The sequence below is a fragment of the Myotis daubentonii genome, chromosome 16 (assembly GCF_963259705.1).
Source record: "Myotis daubentonii chromosome 16, mMyoDau2.1, whole genome shotgun sequence".
In the NCBI taxonomy this organism is placed as follows: Eukaryota; Metazoa; Chordata; class Mammalia; order Chiroptera; family Vespertilionidae; genus Myotis; species Myotis daubentonii.
Window position 1 is genome coordinate 9,639,098 of NC_081855.1, and position 20,410 is coordinate 9,659,507.

The 20,410-nt window shown below is 53.1% G+C and overlaps 1 protein-coding gene across 1 annotated transcript; it reads left to right on the plus strand.

The window, feature by feature from the left end:
- The first annotated feature begins 381 nt into the window (after positions 1-381).
- Positions 382-3,509, plus strand: LOC132219384 (phosphofurin acidic cluster sorting protein 2-like). The gene is given in 4 exon segments (XM_059671736.1): positions 382-1,385; positions 1,968-2,562; positions 2,564-2,701; positions 2,703-3,509. Coding segments are annotated over 4 exon segments (2,532 nt in total). The 5' UTR covers positions 382-393.
- Positions 3,510-20,410: the final 16,901 nt, after the last annotated feature.

Consider the following 20,410-nt stretch of genomic DNA (forward strand, 5'->3'; position numbering starts at 1 on the left):
CAGATGCCAAAAGACAACAGACAGGCCCAGTTAAGGTAAAGATTGACCATTCTCAGGGAAGACACTGGCCTCGCATATGACTACACACCATAAACTGCGTTTAGATAACAAGTTTTAATTTCAGGCTAACTGTGAGGTTAATTTAGGTCTCTGAGTTTGAAAGGCCACCATGCAGGCCTTACCTGTGCGAGTCACAGATGAGCGTGTGACTATTTGTCATTTACTCTCTCCTTCGATCACCTGTGCCCCACCTCTTGCCACCAATCATGTCCCTCCTCTGTCCCACCACAGGGGGAGAAACCAGCAAGTACCTGTACGCTGGAAGCAGCTGAAGCTTCCTCGCCACCTGCGGGCCTGGCCCGCTCGCCCACTGTGCTCAACACACCAGTGCCCATGACTTTCTTGTCTACCTGGGAGGTGGACTGCTCCAGACCTGGCTGCGTGCCCAGATTGTGCAGCTTCACGTTAAAGAAGCTGGTGGTCTTGAAGGGGCTGGAGAAGGAGCTCGTCTCCTTGGTGATAGCAGTGCAGATGCAGGGCGCCAACGGCATCTTGAGATCCCATGAGATTGTGCTGCCCAGCAGCGGACCAGTGGAGACTGACCTGGCGCTGACCTTCTCCCTGGAGTACCCCCACTTCCTTAAGAGAAAAGGCAACAAGCTGCAGATCATGCTGCAGCAGAGGAAGTGCAATCACAACCGGACCATCCTGGGCTACAGGACACTGGCCACAGGGGCCATCCACATGGCGGAGCTGATGCAGCGACCACCTGAGGGTGGCCAGGTGCTGAGCCTCAGCAGCAGGATCCAGGGGTCCTCCATCACGGTGGCTGAGATCTGGATCTCCTCCCTATCCAGTCAGCCCATCGGCGACGAGGATGGCAGCATGCAGGCCAGCCCCAAGGCCAAGTCCATGGATAGCCACATGGAGGGGACATCTGAAAGCTTCACTGAGCTGGACGCCAGCTACAATCTCACACACAGGCAGGACCTGGAAGAAGCTGACTTTGACCTGGGGCAGCCCAAGAAGCAGCAGCAATGCAGGCAACAAAACTTGAAGCAGAAAGTCATGGCACTGCTTCCCAGGTCCCACATGTCAGAAGAGGTCCTGGACTCGGATCAGGACCCTAAGGAGCATGTCCCTGAGGTGGAGGAGGACCTGGACCTTCTATATGACACCCTTCAGCATCCCAGCGACAGTGGCCCAGACATGGAGGACGATAGCAGCATCCTCAGCAACACCAAGCCCAAGACCAGACAATACTTTGAAGGCCTGGCACACTCCAGCTGGCAGACGGAGACGAGGAGCTTACACAGTGCCCAGAGCCAGAAGGAGCCTCCTCAGCTGGCCGGCATGCCCGGGAAGACCCAGGGCCCGGGTGGCAAGCTGTTCAGTGGCAGTGCCTCTGACTCGATGGCCTACAGCACCCCACCCACCAAGGTGGTCAAGAGCTGGATCTTCTCCCAATCGAGCCAGACCATCAAACACCTGGACAAAGCCATGCCGGCCAGCACCGAGGTGGAGGCCACGCATAACTTCTGTGAGGGAGAGTCTGAGATCGTCTGCTCTGAGCTGGAGGTCAGCTACAATGCGGCCTACAGGCATGACCTGGACGAGGATGACTTGGACCTGGAGAAACCGATAGGAAGGAGGAGGTCCACCATCAAGCAACAGCACTACCAGCAGAGAGTCGCAGAGTGGCTGCACAGGTACCAAATGACGCTGGAGGTCCTGGACTCAGAGCAGGAGTCTGAGGAGGAAGTCCCCGATGTGGACAAGGACCTGGCCTTTCTGTTTCAGAGCGTGGTGTGCCCCATGGACAGTGGCTCAGACATGGAGGATGATGACCGTCTCCCAACCCCTCCCATGCCTGAGCTCATGTCATATTCTGAAAGCCTGTCCAGCCCAGATATGGAGGAGGATGACAGAGTCCTCAGGACCCACCGGCCCAAATTATACTGTGAAAGCCTTTCAAGCGACAGTGGCTCCGACTGGGTGGCTCACAGCATGCCCAAACCTGGGGAGCAGCCGGCACAGCCTGGGGACAGCCCGGAGGCAGGGACCTCTGCCCAGGGCATGCTCACTAAGAGGCGCACCACCAAGACCGAGTCTCTGGTCATCCCTTCTACCAGCTCCAAGGGGAAGCAGCCCGCCCGCCGGGGCTGGAGCAGGTCCCTGAATGAGTCGGCCAACAGCCTGATCAAGGAGCGCTGTGCAGACCCACAGAGCCAACTGCAGGTTCCCAGTCAGACTGTGTTCGACCAACTGAACGACAGCCTCATGTCCAACGACTATCTACCCAAGAACATCATCCTCATCAACACCTCCGACAGGCAGGGGCAGTCCCTGTCGGATGTCCTGCAGACGCTGCCCGCCGTGTGTACCGCCTCCATGGTGGATGTCCAGGAGGCCTTCAGCTCCATCATCTCCTGGATACAAAGATACCGCAACTGCAAGACCGAGGCCACCATGCCAGTGAAGATCGCGGTGGCGGGGGATCAGCACTACTTCAGCACCGTGCTGCGGGTCTTTGTGGAGCAGCTGTCCCACAAGGCCCCGGACTGGCTAGACTACATGTGCTTCCTGGTCATGGCTAGACTACATGTGCTTCCTGGTCATCCCGCTGGGTTCCCACCCCTTGGCCAGGTACCTGGGCTCCGTGGATTGCCGCTACTACAAACTCTTACGGGACTTGGCCTGGTGGGAACTGTTCTGAACTGTTCTACCACCTGGAGGCCCAGGATGCTGTGCAGAACATTGTGTTGAAAATCAGAGCGTACCTCACAGGGGCCAACTGTGTCCTCCAGCTGCCCATCGCAGAGGCCATGCTCATCTCTAAGCCGAAGAGCCCGGACGAGCTGTCCTTGCAGAAGTTCATTCCCTTTGTGGGGGCAGTGAAAGTTGGAAGAGTGGAGCCAATTCCAGCCACGTCAGGAGACTCAGCTGAAGCCGTCCCCTCATGCTCCAATGTGCTTCTGTCCACCGCCAGGGAGGCCACACACAAGCTAATTTCCTTGTGGTCAGTGAGTGGGGGCCTGTCCTCCCCCGGCCAGAATGTGGGTGCTGAGCTGATGGAGCTGCAGGTGGATTACTGGACGGCAGCCCAGCCCACAAACAGGAAGAGGAGCGGGGAGAAGGAAGACCTGCCTGCCACCAAAAACACACTCCGGGGCACCTTCCAGTCTCTCCAGGTCAGCAGGCTGCCCAGCAGCGGCGAGGCTGCAGCCACGCCCACAATGGCCATGACTGTGATCACCAAGGAGAAGCAAAAGAAGGTGATGTTTTTGTCGCAGAAGGACAAGGGCACGGACTTGGAGCCCAACAGCCAGTGCATCCAGGGCATCGGCCGCTTGGTCTGCTCAGCCAAGAACCAGGAGCACAGGCAGCGGGTCCTCATTGACGGCGTGGAGTGGAACGACGTGACGTTCTTCCAGCTGGCAGCCCGATGGTCCTCCCACGTCAAACACTTCCTAGTCTGCATCTTCGAACACAACAATTCCACCTTCTAGCCCCGCCCCTCCCCCTGCCCTTCACTCTGCCTGGGCCAAGCCCAGGAGGACCCAGCTGCTTTCTGTGAACAGTTCAGTTTACTATAGACACAGACCCTGGAAACACAGAGAAACTGTTTTGAGTTTGAATGCGCTCACAGCCTGGAACCTAAGGGGGTTGCCCTCGCTCAGACCCCCAAATGCTCTGTTTAATAACCAGAAAGCTCCGGCAGGTGGGAGTCAGGAGATCATAGTTGAGATGGAGCATCATGGAAGGTGGGTTTTGGCCTCAGAACCCCCAGCACTGTCAGTGAGAAGGGTTCTGGTCTTGGAGACCTGCCCTTCCTGGAAACCTGGGCTCAGTTTAACCCTGGGAGCCGGCACCAGCCTGTGCCCAGACTCAGAGCTGGGCGGCCAGAGGCAAAGGGCTGGCCTCCCATTGGGGCATCCGGAGCACAACTCGGAGGCCAGCCAGCCCAGCCTTGGACCCCAGCTGCCAACCAACCAAGTGGCCCCAGCACCATCCACTTATAGTTCCCAATGAACTCCGGTCTCACAGGGCGACATAACAAAAAAGAGCTGTACGGTGCAGATCACACAGGCACACGGGGTGGAAACACCGGTGCCCTCCTTGCTGAGCAGCAACCCACCTAGGTCCCTACCTCTTCAGGTTACCACAGAACATTTGATGCCACCCAACAGCTGTACCAACTATTTACAAGGTGAGCAACCTGCCCCTCCACAGCACAGTGGTCATTTGGCCCCTTGCTGGCTGTGAACTCTCAGATCACTGCATCCCTCTCAGTGTTTGTTTCTAAGAACATGAGGTGAATCAAGGAGCAACCTCATAGAGTTTTTGTAGGGACCCTGTAGTGTGCTCCCCTAAAGCTTTCTCTGGGTGCCCAGATAGGGGATAGGTCTGCAGCAGCGGTGTGGTTGTGCTAATTGGTCCTTTTTCTTACTCATATGTGATGCTTTCGGGGCCCAGGGCTAAGCTCTTTTCTCATGTCATAAAGAGACTGGAGATTCTGTTATGGGTCCCTGTCCTGGCTGAAGCCAGAGCAGAAACCCCAGGGCTGAGCAGTGGGGCCCAGGGTCACCCAACTATCTGTGATGGGGCTGGTTTGGGGTCATTCACTCAGCAAATATATCAGAGTCTTCCAGGTACAGACACGTCTCTAGGCACTGACCATAATCCAGTGCACAGAGCAAACCCCTAGCCTGTACTGCAGAGCTTCCCTCTAGTCGGGAGCGATTCAGTCACACTAGGCTGCACAGGCTCGGAGTGTCCACAAGACAGCCGATGTGACGTCCTCCGGCCTCCCCTCCCTATGGCTGCATCTTCCCGTATTGTGAAGAGGAAGGTGAACCTCTGTTCCAGCAGAAAACGTGAGTCGGTTTTGGATCAGAGCCATCAGCGGAGTATGGGGACTGTGAATTCAAGGTTCTGGCAGAACCCTGTATCCCACACATGGTGGGATTTCTGCAAGAGGGCAGAGGTCTGAGGGCTCCTCCTAGAAAAAGGACAAGAGTCAGAGAGCTGTGCATGTGGATTCGGGTGGTGTGGGAGAGGAGTGGGAGCTCAGTGGTGAGTCAGCCTCTCAGAAAATTCATAGTCTTCCAATCCTAATCCAAGTCTGCCTGCACCCCTAATCAGGGATCATGCTCATTAATTTGGTAGGACCTCCTTAGGGCCAGCTTGGCAAGTGTACCCAGCCCTGAGGGAGTTGAGTTTCAGTGGGAGGTGAAGAACCCCACAGGGAGGCTAGTGAATTAGGCAGCATGTAGGCGCAGGATCCAAAGTTTGGGTGATAGGAAGGCCCTGGGATGTCAAGGATGGAGACAGAGTTCATTTGTTCGCTCATTGCTCAGCTATTTCTGGAGCACCTACTATGTGCTAATGAGTGACATGAAAAGAGTGGACACCAACCCTCCCTGTCCTGATGGAGTTGACATTTCGGTGGGAAGGTATCAGAGGGGTCAGGAACACTGAGAGAGCATGTCAGATTCCCCTGAAGAAGGGGACAGGTGGTTCCCTCATTGATCCAGACTCTCAGTTATGAGGGCTTTCTGCTAGCCACTCTTGGGAGACCAGGCACATATCTGCCAGGACTGCCAGGTTGAAGGTGGACAAGGAGTAGGTCTGGATTCTGGACGGGCAGGAACAGCAGGCACAGGACCCCAGGCTCTCTGAGTGGTGCTCTGGGAGGGCCGTGTGGAAGGAAAGGCCAGGCCTCAGACTCTGCTTTCAACTTATCTCTCTCCCCAGGGCCATCTCCTGCATCCTGGGCATCAGGCTGGACCAGCACCGCCAGAATTTCCCAGCCTGATGATGCTGTTGGCTTCCATACAGCTCAACTTTCCAGTCTCCTACCTGCCAAAGCAGGCCCAGTGCCTCCATTCACAGCGGGAGCACCTGAGCCCACAGGCCGAGACAGGAGGAGGAGGAGGCCTTTGGGGGGTGGTGTGGGGGAGTGTGCCTTTGGAAGGCACACAAAAGGCAGTGAGGGTGGTAACATGTCCTCTTCTTGCATCTACAGAACCAGCTCCAGAGCAACATGAGGAAAACCTTCAAGAGGCAACACCACCCTAGTGGCTTCTCCAGAGCTAGAGCCGGATCCAGGCCCAGCTTTCACTGAACTTCAAGAGGCAGAAGAACCACCTGCAGCATTGGAGCAACTCACCCCAGTTCCTGCGTTGCCTTCGTTGTCAGATCCCGGGCCACAGTGCGTGTCAGCGGTCATGGCAGAGACGGCGCCCCCTACCCCCATTTAGATGCAGTGTTAGAAGCTTTCTGTTCATGTTACCTATACTTATACTTTTACTATATTTTTATGATATTTAATAACATACAGTGTACTGTAGAGAACATTTACTGAAATACTCCCAAATATTACCTTAATTAAGACTCTATAAAATTTAACCCTATAAACCCTCAAAGCTTTGAGCAAGTCTGTTTTTCTGGACACTGACCACCCAGGGAGCACTGTCCTCACCTTCTCCACCTGCCCTTCCTGGAGCCAGGACTCTGCTTCCCAGGGAGCTGGCTCCACCCTGTGCCCAGACTCAGAGCTGGGTAGCCAGAGGCCAAGGGCTGGCCTCCCATTGGGGGCATCCTATGCTCATTATGGAGGCCTGTCAACCCAGCCCTGAGCCTCAGCTGTCAGCCAGCCAAGTGGCCCCAGCACCACTCACTCTGGATTCCAAATATTCTTGACCCTCAGAAGGCAAATATATATACATATATCTGTACTATACAAACACCCAGGAACATGGATTAGATAAACTGGTCAAATCCTTGGTGAGTAGCTTCCTGGGCAGCGTCCCCACCTTGATCCCACCCACCCTTCTGTGTTAATACAGAACATGTGCTACTAACCAACGTGTGTGGGACCCACCATGTACCAGGTGAGCCCTGCCCCTCCACAGAACCGTGGTCACTCAGCTACCTGCTGCTGTGAGTCTTCAGGTCACTGCACCTCTCTGAGTATTTGCTTCTCTGAACATGGGGAGAGCCTAGGCCCAGCCTCATAGGGTTATTGGGGCGGGGGTCCCCCTTCGAAAAGGCCTGCTGGGAACCTGGACTCTGGAGAGGTGTGCTGGAGGGGCTGTGGTTGTTCCTATTGGCCATTTTCTCTTCTCCTTAACCAAGCTTCTGCCTTATTTGTGATTCTCAGGCCTTAGGCTAAGCTGTTTTGTCCTTTGATAAAGACATTGGAGATTCCATTAGGCATCCCTGTCCTGGGTGAAGCCATATTAGAAATCCCAGGGGTGAGCAGGGGGACCCCAGGCTCACCCAGGCTTCTGAGATGGGGGTGGTTTGGGCTCATTCATTCAGCTAATGCACTGCCCCCAGGACCGCACTCCAGCGCTTTCTTCTAGTCAGGAGGGATTCAGTCACACTGGGCTGCACAGGCAGGTAGCATCCACAGGACAGTCGCTGTGACTTCTTCTTCAAAGTATTGCTGATCTACACGTACTGTGTAGCAGAAAGTGGATCTCTGGACCAGCAGAAAAAGTGAATGTGCTTTGGATCAGATCCTTAAGGGGAGTATGGGGACTGTGACTTGGAGAAGGTGGCCACACTCTGGATCCCACATATGGTGGGATTTCTGCAAGAGCGCAGTGGTCTGAGGGCTTCTGCTAGAAAAAAGGGCAGGAGTCAGAGAGCTCTGCATGTGGATTGGGTGGTGTGGGTGAGGGGGAGGGGATGTGGCTGCCCACACAGAGAAGACCTCCCAGAGGCTGGGCTTAGGCAGGAGCACAGAGCCGCTCAGGTCAGTGCCCAGGGCCTGCAGTAGGAGGACTTCCTGGGGTGGGGGCTTGAACTGGGACTTCAGTGATGGAGATGGGAGGTTCCTTCCTTGGAAGGCACACAAAGGCAGTTATGGTGGTAACATGTTCTCCTCTTGGATCTACAGAAGCAGCTCCAGAGCAAGATCCAGAAACACTTGAAGAGGAAAGGCCAATCTGGTCCCCTCTCCTGAGCCAGAGCAGGCTCCAGGCACAGCCGTCACTGAACTTCCAGATGTGGACCCACCTGCAGCTTGTGAGCCACTCACCTCAGCTCCTTCGAAACCTCTGGTCCTGATCCTGGGCCACAGCGAGTGTCCGCTGCCACGACAGAGAGGGCTCCCTCCCCTCCTTTATATGAAGTTTTAAAATATTTGTGTTTATCATATTCATGTTTATAACTTTACTGTATTTTTCTCATACTATTCAGTAAACTAGAGTCTATTTTTTTAAAAAAATATAATGAAATACTCTTAAGTACAAACTTAATTTAAATTCTATAAAATTTAACTCTACAATCCTTCAGAGCCTTGAGCAAGTCTGTTTCTTCTACGCCTGCGTCGTGTTACTATGAGTCATAGGTTGGGAAGAATGAGTCTCTCAGGAGCCATCTGCTCTAAGGATGTGACGTTCTTGAGGGCCAGGACAATGGGACTTTGGGGGAAATTGACTGGCGAGCTTTGGAGCAAGGACCCTTTATGTCAGGGCTGCCCCTGGGAACCCACATTTCATTTAACTTCATCTGCCCCCATCACATGGACAAAGCACGGCCTTAGGCGCCCCCTGGAGTCCACGTTGCAGAATGCTGCAGGGTTTAACCAGCAGCAGGCAGTTCCTGAACCCTGACTGCCACCTGTACCTGGACAGAAACTCCACCTGCTCCAAGCGCGCTGAGCAGCATTCTGAGCATCTCCTCTGTCGGCCCACAGCACTGAAGAGGGGACAGGGAATGTCCCAGGGCCCGAGGTACACACTCATCTCCTCCACAGGCACCGCTTCCAAATCTCAGGGGTCAGAGCCTCTCTCTGCCCTCAGACCCTAGGCTCTGGATCAGCTGGGCTTTTTCCTGAGGCTCTTCTGTCTCACCAGAGCCCAGCAGCCATTCTTTCTCACGCCCCAAGGCTGAACAAGGTTGTAGAGGCAGCCTGGCTTCTCCTTTTACATCAATCCTCTTCGGTGCTCTGAAAACCCCTGGTGAGGATGAACTACAGCCTTGTACGGCACCCGCCATGGCACAAGCTCCACTCTCTCAGGACAAGTGGGTATTCACTGTGGACCACACCCAGGGTCCCTGCTCTCAAGGAGATCAGCCCTGTAGGTTGACACGGAGAGAAAGGAAATTTGAATGGAGTCTGATGAGACCTACCACTGACCCCTGAGGACCATAAGCACTGAGAATGTGAGCCCATCGCAGGGACATTGCAATGGCTCTCTTTAGGATGTCATTTCTAAACCAGAAAGATGAATAAGTATTTGTCTACCCTCTTCATCCTGATTTCACAATGGCAGCTGATAAAGGCTTGTGAAAGTTAAATGAGGTCTGGAAATCAGGGGGGCAGGTCTACCTTAGAGGTCCATGGTGATGGCAGTGCACTTGTGCGCACTAGCAATGGGCCTGGAGGGGCAGCCGCCTGCCTTCGTGGAGTGTCTCCTTACCTTGGAAGCTCAGAACTGTGTTTTCAACAGAAGCTGTTTCCTATTTCAAATAACACTTTTCATTTTGGCTCTACTTGGCAGGGTCCTTTCCTAAGTTTCACAGCCATCTTACAAACTGGGGGCAGAGGGTGTTAGAAGTGAGGGGTGGGGGCTGGAGGGAACTGGGAGGAGAAAAACGGGGGAGATAGTACGGCAGGGCCAGGGCCTGGTATGGGACGACTGTGCTAGTGACCTATTGCTGAGAGTTACCCCACACTAGAGACTTAACCAACACACACTTATTAGCTCACACGTCTGTGATGAGGAATCCCGCAGGGCTCAGCTGGGACTTCTGTGGTCTCACCTGAGGCAGGATCTGTGTCACTGAGGGTCTGAACTCACTCGGGGGGGGGGGGGGCTTTTTGGATTCAGTTTGGATGGAAGGCTTGACTTCCTGTCTATCTGTTGGTCTCATTCAGTGCCAGGCCATGTGGGTCTCTCCAGATAGCAACTCACAGCACAGAGGCTAATTCCTCAGTGTGGAGAGAGAGAGAGAGAGAGAGAGAGAGAGAGAGAGAGAGAGAGAGAACACAGGTCAGAGTGAGCAAGTGGGTAGGCACTGAATATTTAAAAAATTTTTCAGGGTGGGACGATAGCAACCAAAGAACTTGTATGCATATATGCATAACCCAGGGACACAGAGAGTAGGGTGGTGAGGGCCTATTGTCTTCACCAATAGGGTGGGGGACAGGGATTGTTTAGAAGTGTTCAATTGGGAAAAAAGGGGACATATGTAACACTTTCAACAATAAAGATTAAAAAAAATAAATAAAATGAATTTGCTTTAAATATTGTTATTTCCTACCCCCCCCCCCAAATTGACTGGAAGCAGAGAGAGAGAGAGAGAGAGAGAGAGAGAGAGAGAGAGAGAGAGAGACATCAATGTGTGAGAGAAGCATCAATTGGTTGCCTCCTGTATGCACCCCGATAGGAATCAAACCCACAACCTCGGTATGTGCCCTGACCAGGAACCGAACAGCAATCCTTCAGTGCACAGGATGATGCTCAACCACTCTGGCTGGGTCAGGCACTGACTTTTAGAACCAAATCATGGAGGTCGAGTTGGATCCCTTTGCCATCTTCTATGGAGTCACTACGAGCACCCACATTGAAAGGGAGGGAACACATTCACACCACACGAGGAAGGTGCAGACCATGGGGAGTCACTGAGGAGGGAACTGGTGACCCGAGAGGTCCATGCCTTGCCCAGGATCCCAGACGGTCAGAATGCAGAGCCTGAGATAAACCCAGCTGTGTCCTCAAAGGTGGGGTCCTAGGTGCACCCAGGTTTCCTCAGGGCTCTGGAAAAGGCTGTGCTGGTGGAATCGTGTACAGACATGGAGATGGCATGGGGGGACAGTGAGCACTTGGCAGCCTCGATAGTATTTGTTTGAAAAGGCGCCCAGATCTGGAATCACGAAGGTGCACCTCTGTCCACAAACCACCCACAGTGAAGAAAGCCGGGCCCTTTATGCTGAGCTCATGCTTAAGTAGTTGTGGATCACACCCTCATTGGATAACTGGGAAACTGAAGCCTGTAGTCAAGCAGGGATTGGCCCAGGTACATGACATTCAGAGTCCAGAGTTCAGGAATGCTCAGGCCTTCCAGGCCAAGGCTCCCACCTCCCCACAGAGTTGGTCTGGAAATTAGAAATCCTGACACACTGGGCAGCTCCTGCCTGTTCCTCCCTATGTGGAGGCCGTTTTCTTCTGGGATCCAGAAAGCAGGCACTGGCACGTACACACACACACACACACACACACACACACACACACACACACTCTAGATGTGATGACCTTGGGTGAGATTAGAAGAAAAGCAGACACAGAGGAGGTGACAACAGGAAGGAAAAAGAGGTTGGAGGCACGAACTACATGTCACTGTTCTCCTACTTTATAGCTCCTCCCCCACAGGAGCCTGAACAGCCCTAAGAAGCACTTGCTCCATAACCCACTGTGCAGGCAGGAGAGAGATGGGCCTGACATGCGCAATGACTTATCCAGGATCAAGAAGAGGTAAGATGAGGGTTTGAGCCGAAACCGGTTTGGCTCAGTGGATGGAGCTTCGGCCTGCGGACTGAAAGGTCCCGCGTTCTATTCCGGTCAGGGGCATGTACCTGGGTTGCGGGCACATCCCCAGTAGGAGATATGCAGGAGGCAGCTGATCGGTGTTTCTCTCTCATCTATGTTTCTAGCTCTCTATCTTTCTACCTTCCTCTCTGTAAAAAATCAATAAAATATATATTTTTTTTTTAAAAAGAATGAGGGTTTGAGTCTGAACCAAGGTCGGCTTCCTCAAGTCTGGGACCCTGGCTGCACCCAGAGCTTCTAGGGGGCTGGGCAGAGGGCTGTGCTGGTGCCACTGTGCACAGATAAGGTGTTTCATGGAGAAGAGGGGTCTGCAGACAGCAGCCCACAGGACTACTTGCATAGCTGTCATGAGATGAGGGGACTCAGGGATGACAATCCCAGGTATGAGGTCACTATCCAATAGGACTTGCAACCCCCGTAACCAGGCAACCACATTTTAGCCCACCAGGCAGCTCACTTGCCAAGAGGCATTTGCCAGAGCAAGATGTTTTCTTGTTGTGCTCCTCGTGATTGGTTCTCTCGCTTCCGGAGACCCCGCAGTGAGAGCTTTTTCGGACGGCTTCGACGTTTGCTCAACCGTCGTCCCCGACGTATCTATCCACTTCCTAGCTTTTGGTCTCAGGTAACACAAGGTGACCGGGGTCAGACCCATTCAGGCCAGGCCACCTCTGTGCGCCATCCCTGTGCAGCCCACATCCCCTCCCCTTCATGTGTGGGGAAGAGGGACCAGAAGGGAGAAGCCTGGGGTGGGAACAGCTTTCGGGGCAGTGGATCACCTAGGGGTCCTGCTGTGATCAGACCCCAGGACAGGGCAGGCAGGTGGAGGTGGGGTTCCAGAGGGGTCCCTTATCTGTGCCAATGGGAACCCTAGCCCTCAGACTGTCACCCCTTTTCCTCCACAGTGGAGGTCTGAGTGCATCACGCTGTGTGTGTCTGGAATTGAAGGTCACATGGGTTACAGAACCAGCAAAACAGGGCTCAGAGGCTTTTCTCCTGGTGACTGGGAACTGTCTTTACAGTTCCCATTTCCAGTCCTGAGCTCCGAAGAGGAGAACGGAGAGGAGCTGACTGATGGAGTCCTCAACTTCATGCCCGTGGAGGAGGCACAGTGGCCCCATACACCTTCCAGCGTGCAGCATGGCCGCAGGGTGAGTGCATGTGCTGAGGTGACCCAGACTCCAGGGTCCATGTAGTCAAAGGGAGCCCTGGGTTCCAGAAGCTGCCCTGCTACTCCCCTAGGTCCCTCCTAGAGTCCAATTTCCAAAGGAATCTGGGGCCCGTATCCTCCCCACAACCCACTCTCACTGTCCAGCCCCTTTCAGATAAGATGCAAAGTCACTGCCCACAAAGTTTTAGGAATATCAGAAGAGAGACTTTGCTCCATTTCACATCATGCTCAGTAAGAGTATTTTTGCATTTTTCTATAGACTCCACCCCCCCCCCTTTTTAAATATATAGGTCACTGATTTTTTTTTTACAGGGAGGAAGGGAGAGGGATAGAGAGCCAGAAACATCGATGAGAGAGAAACATCAATCAGCTGCCTCCTGCACACTCCCCACTGGGGACGTGCCCCCAACCAAGGCACATTCTCAGGCCAGAATCGAACCTAGAACCCTTCAGTCCACAGGCCGACGTTACATCCACTGAGCCAAACTGGCCAGGGCCAGACTATCCCTTTTTAATGCCCATCTCCATATGTCCATGTTGGCTTGACAATCCTTACACACCTTCTCCCACTCTTACACATCATCATGATTAATAGGGATGCTTTTCCCAAAAGGACATGGCGCTCAAGGTACCAAGTCTGTTGTTTTGCCATTTGCTGCCCTGAGGACCACATCCCTGTGGCCCCTCCAGGTCAGGGGTTGGGGCCTCCCTGGGCTGCACAACATACCGGGAGGGGTACCTGTTGTCAGGGCTGGCTATCTAGCTGTTCACTGCTGTGGGACCTGGACGTGATCCCCTCCTGTTGTCATGTCAACAGTGCTGCCCTGAACACCCCACTTGTCCTAATATCCAGACCCTCTCACCCCAGGAAAAGCCTCTGTGTTCCCATCTTAGAGTGGGATGTTCTGTCAGAAATCCCAGGGTGACCTTGTTAACACAGGGAGGTGCTGTCCATACTCTGCTAAGAAATGACTAAGACACCAATGTGTCTCATCATAACTCACCTCCAAGTCTACGTTGCCTGCGAGAACCTTTTCTCTTGTCCATGTAGAAAACGTGGAAACCTGTGCAGAAATTTTATGAGTTTATTTGAGCCCCAGTGTAGACAATTGCGGTGAAACAAAATCTCAACCGAAGGAGATAATAATGCTCTGGAGAATGGCAGCTGTGCACCTCATTTTATACATTACAATCAAAAGTGGAGACTTGTGTGGGTCCCATGAAGTGCATTGTTGATAGATGAGGGAAGCAGGAGAAAGCACAGCAGGGAAACTTCTGTCATTGGATAAAAGGTAAAATGATAGACACACACTTCCTTCACTTAGGTGTGTGCAGGGTAGTTAACAGTCAACAGTGAACTCGGTAACAATGAGAGATGTGTGGTCTCTGCAGAGAGCAGAACGGTGCCTGTGCTTTGAGGAGTCTGAATAAAAAGGAAAATTACTTTGACATTCCAAAAATATGTTGTTACTAGTGGCCTGGTGCACGAAATTCATGCATATTAAAAGGGAATTAATTAGAGGCAATATTATAATATTGCTATTTGCCCTTTCTCTATAATAGAAGTGTCAGAGATGAAAGAAAATTAGTAAAATGTATATGAAAATCTCCCTCCTATCACAGTCTGGGGTGTGCCGCGGGACCCAGAGTCAAGTCCCCACCCACCCAAGTCAAGTGCACGCTTCCAAATTGTGTAAGACCCAGACCCAGCTGGCCCTACTCCTGTAAAGACCCACAGGGCAGGGGTGCAACCTTAGGTCCCCTATCAAACCCCACCAGGTGGGGGGCATGGCCTCAGGTCCCCTGGTGCAGCCTCAGGTCCCCCGGCCTGGTGCCGGGGTGGCAGACATGGTCTCAGGTCCCCCATCAAGCCCTGCCGGGCTAGGGGCGCAGCCTCAGGTCCCCCAGCATGATGGCGTGAGGGCACAAGGGCATGACTACCATTAGCATATTAGCTCTTTCTTTATAGGAGAGATTCAAAAAGACAATAGACAGGCTCAGTTAAGATAAAGATTGACCTTTTTCAGGGAAGATGACAGCCTAGGACGCCACTGCTTTGAGTTAAAAAACAACCAAACACTTTAATTTCAGACCATCCTTTGTGGTTACTTTAGGTCTCTAAGTATGCAAGGCCGCCAGGTTAGCAAGAGGTTCCTGCAATCACTCCTGCCCCACCTCTTGCACCAATCACTGAGTGCTTGGGGTTCAGTCTGAGCTGCAGCCCCCAACCCACCTGGCAGTTTCTGAGCTGCCTCTGATGGCATGTCCCCCTCTCCCAACACAGGATACAACTCAGACCCCCATCTCGGCACCCGCGGGCCTGGACAGCATGCCCGCCGCACTCAACACACAGGTGCCTCTGAACTTGTTTTCCACCTGGGAGGTGGAATGCTCCAGCCCCACCTGCCTGCCCAGGCTGTGTAGCCTCAGCTTAACCAAGCTGCTCATCTACAAGAAGCTGGAGAAGGAGCTCAGCGCTGTGGTGATCAGTGTAAAAATACAGGGCTCCAAAAAGATCTTGAGGTCGGACGAGATTCTGCTGCCCCCTAGTGGTCATGTGAAGACCGACCTGGCGCTGACCTTCTCCTTTCAGTATCCTCACAACCTAAACAGAGCAAGAAACAAGCTGCAGATCCTGCTGCAGAAGAAGCAGCGTATTAACAACCAGACCATCCCGGGTTACCGGACGCTTGCCATGGGCACCATCGAAATGGCTGAAGTAATGCAGCGACCCCTCGAGGGTGGCCGGATGCTGAGCCTCCATAGCACCATCACGGAGGCCCGGGCCCCGGTGGCTGAGGTCAACATCGCCTCCCTGTCCAGCCAGCCCATCGACCCCGAGGACAGCACCCAGCGGGCCGGCTCCAAAGCCAAGTCCCGGCTTCATTATTCAGAGATGGAGTATGAAGTATTCTTGGATCAGCAGGGCAACTCTGATCCCGAGCACGGCCAGGACCAAGAGGAGGAGGACTTTGACTTTGAGGAGCCCAAAATGCAGCGCCAAAGGCTAGGAAGATCGCCACTCACCATCAGGCAGCAAGATGCCAACGATAAAGTTGGGGCGTGGCTGCGCAGGTTCCCAGAGTGGGAGGAAGACCTGGACCTGCAGCAGGAGCCTTTGGAGAATGTCTTTGCGGTGGAGGACTTGGATCTGTTGTACGATTCAATACAGAACACTGACAGTGGCCCATGAGTGTCCTCAGGACCCCAAAACTGCTATTGAGAAAGGCTCTCACCATCAACACCTGCCTTTCCTGGAAGACAGGACTCTGCTTCCCGGGGAGTCCACTTCCTTGTGTGCCCGACAGCGCTGGCCTCCCATGGGGGCACCTGACAGAACACGGAGGCCGGTCAGCCAGCCCTGGGCCCAGCTGCCATCCAGCCCAGTGGCGCCAGCACTACCCTCTCGTGGTGTCCAATACACTCCATCCTCATGAGGCAGAACAGCAGGGAAAAACCAAGGACCAGTGTGGTACCGACCACCTGAGCACACTGACTGGAAAGACTGGGCAAATACCAGCTGCCCACCTTCCTGGGCAGGGACCCCGCATTTTCCCCCACCTTCCCGTGCTGTTATAGAGCATTTGCTACGACAGGTGTGGGACCAGCCATGTACCAGGTGAGTCCCTGCCCCTGCACAGCACAGTGGTCAATTGGCCACCTGTTTGCTGTGAATCTTCAGGTCACTGCATGTCTCTAAGTGATTGTTCCCCGAATGTGAGGCCCAATAGGGTTATTGTAGGGTCTCAGTGGGGTGCCTCTGGGTGCCTGGACAGTGGAGAGGTCTGCTGGAGGGGCTGTGTTTGAGCCAATTGGTCATTTTCTCTTGCTGTTGACAAAGTCTCTGCCAAATTTGTGATTCTCCTCAGGGCCCAGGGCTAAGCACTCGTCTCATTAGATAAAGAGATTGGAGATTCCATTATTGGTCCTGGTCCTGGATGAAGCCAGATCTGAAACCCCAGGGTTGAGCTCTCTGAGATGGGGCAGGTTTGGGCTCATTCACTCAGCAAATATAGGAGAAGCCCTGCCAGGTACAGACATATCTCTAGGCACTGCCCATAATCCAGTGCACAGAGCAGACCCCAAGCTTCTGCACCTCAGAGCTTCCTTCTAGTCGGGAGCGATTCAGTCACACTAGGCTGCACAGGCTCGTAGTTTCCGCAGGAAAGCTGATGTGACGTCCTCCGGGCCTCTACAGATGGCTGCATCTTCCCGTATTGTGAAGAGGATGGTGGACCTCTGCTCCAGCAGAAAATGTGATTTGGCTTTGGATCAGAGCCGTGAGGGGAGTATGGGGCCTGAATTCAAGGTGCTGGCAGAACCCTGGATCCCACTCATGGTGGGATCTCTGAAAGAGGGCAGAGGCCTGAGAGCTTCTCCTAGGAAAAAGGGCAGGACTCAGAGAGCTGTGCATGTGGATATGGGTGGAGTGGGCGAGTGGGGAGGTCAGTGGACAGAGTGAGCCCCTCAGAAAATTCATACCTTTCTGCTTCTAATCCCAGCCCAGTCTGCACCCCTATTCAGGGACCTTGCTCACTAATCGGGTAGAACCTCCTCAGTGGCAGCTTGTCTGTTGCTCTCTTCTCATGGGAGTTAAATATCAATTGAGGAGAAGAACCCCACAGGGCAGCTAGTGAATTAGGCAGCACATAGGTGTAGCAGCCAAAGTTTGAGGTGTTAGGAGGTCCCTGAGCAGCCAGAGGTGCAGACGGATTATTTTGTTCACTCATTGGTCAGCTATTCCTGGAGCACCTACTGTGTGCCAATGAGTGACATGAATGGAGTAGACACCAGCCCTCCTTGTCCTCATGGAGTTGTCATTTGGGGGAGAGGGTAGTGGGAGGGGATAGGGACACTGAGAGAGCATGTCAGGTCCCCCTGAAGAAGGGGACAGGTGGTTCCCTCATTGGTCCAGAGCTGTCAGTTAGGATGGCTTTCTGCCAGCCCCTCCTGGGTGACCAGGCGCGTCTCTGCCAGGTCTGCCAGACTGAAGGTGGACAAGGAGTAGGTCTGGCTTGTGGATGGGCAGGAGCAGCAGGCACAGGACCCCAGGCTCTCTGAGTGGTGCTCTGGGAGGGCTGTGGGAAGGAAAAGCAAGGTCTCAGACCCTGCTCTCTACCTATCTCTCTCCCCAGGGCCATCTCCTGCATCCTGGGCATCTGGCTGGACCAGTACCCTGAAGATTTTTATTGGCCGCCAGAATTTCCCATCCTGATTTGGCCTCCATAGAGCTCACCTTTCCAGTCCCAGAGCTGCCAAACCAGGCCCAGCATCTCCACTCACAGCTGGAGCACCTGAGCCCACTGAGGCGGAGACACAGGAGGAGGAGAAGTAGGTGGTGTGTGTGAGGGGGAGGGCACATGGCTGGGCCACAATGAGAAGAGCTCCCAGAGCCTGGCTTAGGCAGGAGCACAGAACTGCTCAGGTCAGTGCCCCAGTGGCCTGCAGTCTGGAGGACTTCCTGGGGTGGGGACATGAACTGGGACTTCAGTGACGGAGATGGGAGGTTCCCTTCCTTGGAAGGCACACAAAAGGCAGTCATGGTGGTAACATGTTCTCTTCCTGGATCTACAGAAGCTGCTCCAGAGCAAGATGAAGAAATATCTACAGAGGAAACGCCAACTCTGGTGCCCTCTCCTGAGCCAGAGCAGGCTCCAGGCACAGCTGTCACTGAGCTCCCAGATGTGGACCCACCCGTAGCTTTTGAGCCACTCGCCTGAGCTCTTATGAAGCCTGTGGGGCCAGGTCCTGGGCCACAGAGTGTGTCAGCTGCCACAGCAAATGGGGCTCCAACACCCCCTTTATGTACAGTTTCAAAATATTTGTGTTTATTTTCTATATGCTTACAATGTTACTGTATTTTTCTCATACTATTCAGTAAACTACGGTCTATTTTAAAGAAAATGTAATGAAATACTGTTAAACATAAATGTAATTTCTATTCTACAAAATGTAACTCTACAATCCTTCAGAGCCTTGAGCAAGCCTGTTGCTTCTGGGCCTCCATCGTGTTACTATGAGTCATAGGTTGGGAAGAATGAGCCTCTCAGGTGCCATCTGCTCTACGAATGAGGCTCTTGAGGCCCAGGACAATGGGACTTTGGGGGAAATTGACTGAGGAGCATTGGGGCAGGGACCCTTTATGTCAGGGCTGCCCTGGGAACCCACATTCTGTTTGACTTCATCTCCCACCAGCACAGGGGCCAAGCATGGCCTTAAGCGCCCCTGGCATCCATGTTGCAGAATGCTGTAGGGTAGTGGTTCTCAACCTTGGCTGCACTTTAGAATCACCTGGGAATCTTTTTAAAATCCTGATGTCTGGGCCTCATCCTCCGGAAATTCTGTTTCTTTTTTATGGGGTGAGACCACAACATTAGTAACAAAGAGACAGAATTTCCGGAGGATGAGCCCCAGAAATCAGGATTTTAAAAAGATTTCCAGGTGACTTTAATGTGCAGCCAAGGCTGAGAACCACTGCTATAGGGTTTAACCAGCAGCAAGCAGTTCCTGAACACTGACCTCCATCTGCACCTGCACAGAAACTCCACCTGCTGCTCCACACGCACTGAACAGCATTCTGAGCATCTCCTCTGTCGGCCCACAGCACTGAAAAGGGGACAGGGAATGTCCCAGGGCCCGGGGTCCACACTCATCTCCTCCACAGGCACCGCTTCCAAGTCTCCTCTGGGGTCAGTGTCTCTCTCTACCCTCAGCCCCTGAGCTCTGGTTCAGCTGGGCTTTTTCCTGAGGCTCTTCTGTCTCACCAGAGCCCAGCAGCAATTCTTTCTCACGCCCCAAGGCTGAACAAGGTTGTGGATGTGGCCTGGCTTCTCCCTTTACATCAGTCCTCTGCACCGCTCCAAACCACCCTGTAGAGAAAGGACTGACATCCTTCTAGGCACCATGCCCTGGAAAAAGCTGCAAAGTCTCTGAACAAATGGGAATAAGCTTTGTACCAGGCATGCAAACCATGCCCTCAAGATGAGCACCTCTCTGGGCTGACAGGGGCACTAAAAAATTCTAGTGGAATGTGACAACTCCTATGGCTGACATGGCACCATAAGCACTGAGAACCGGAGCCCATCTGGGGACCATACACAAGGCTCTTTAGGATCAGATTCCTAAAGCAAACCGGAAGATGCATAAGGATTTGTCTACCCACTTTATCCTGATTTTTCATGCGCCATGGCAATTGAGGGAAGCACTGTGAGATTAAACAAAGGCTGGAGAAGTAAAGGGAGGGTTAGGTCTACCTTAGAGGCCATGGGCCTTTGTACATTTAGGATTGCTGTTAACAATATTAACATTCAGTAGTTGGGATGGACCAGAATTTGAACAAATATATTTAACAAAAACAAAAATGGTTTTAGAGTTAGTCCTGTGTGCTGGAACTGCTAAGTACTAGGGACCAGCGATGCTAAAGTCTTTCCATCACGATTATCATTGGAATACAGATATATGAGGACAATGACATCATGTGGTTCCCATAGTACATGTGGGCTTAGGGTGACAGGAAGAGGACATTTCTTTGTGGAGAAGTATTGTGTGTCCACTTCCAAAGAGAGTCCCTATAGAGAACTTTCTATTGCTAGTCAGTGGAGATATATGATATTAACCAGGCAAGCCAGGCATTGAGAGACATTTCAGGCAGAAGGAAGAATTAGAAAAATAGAAT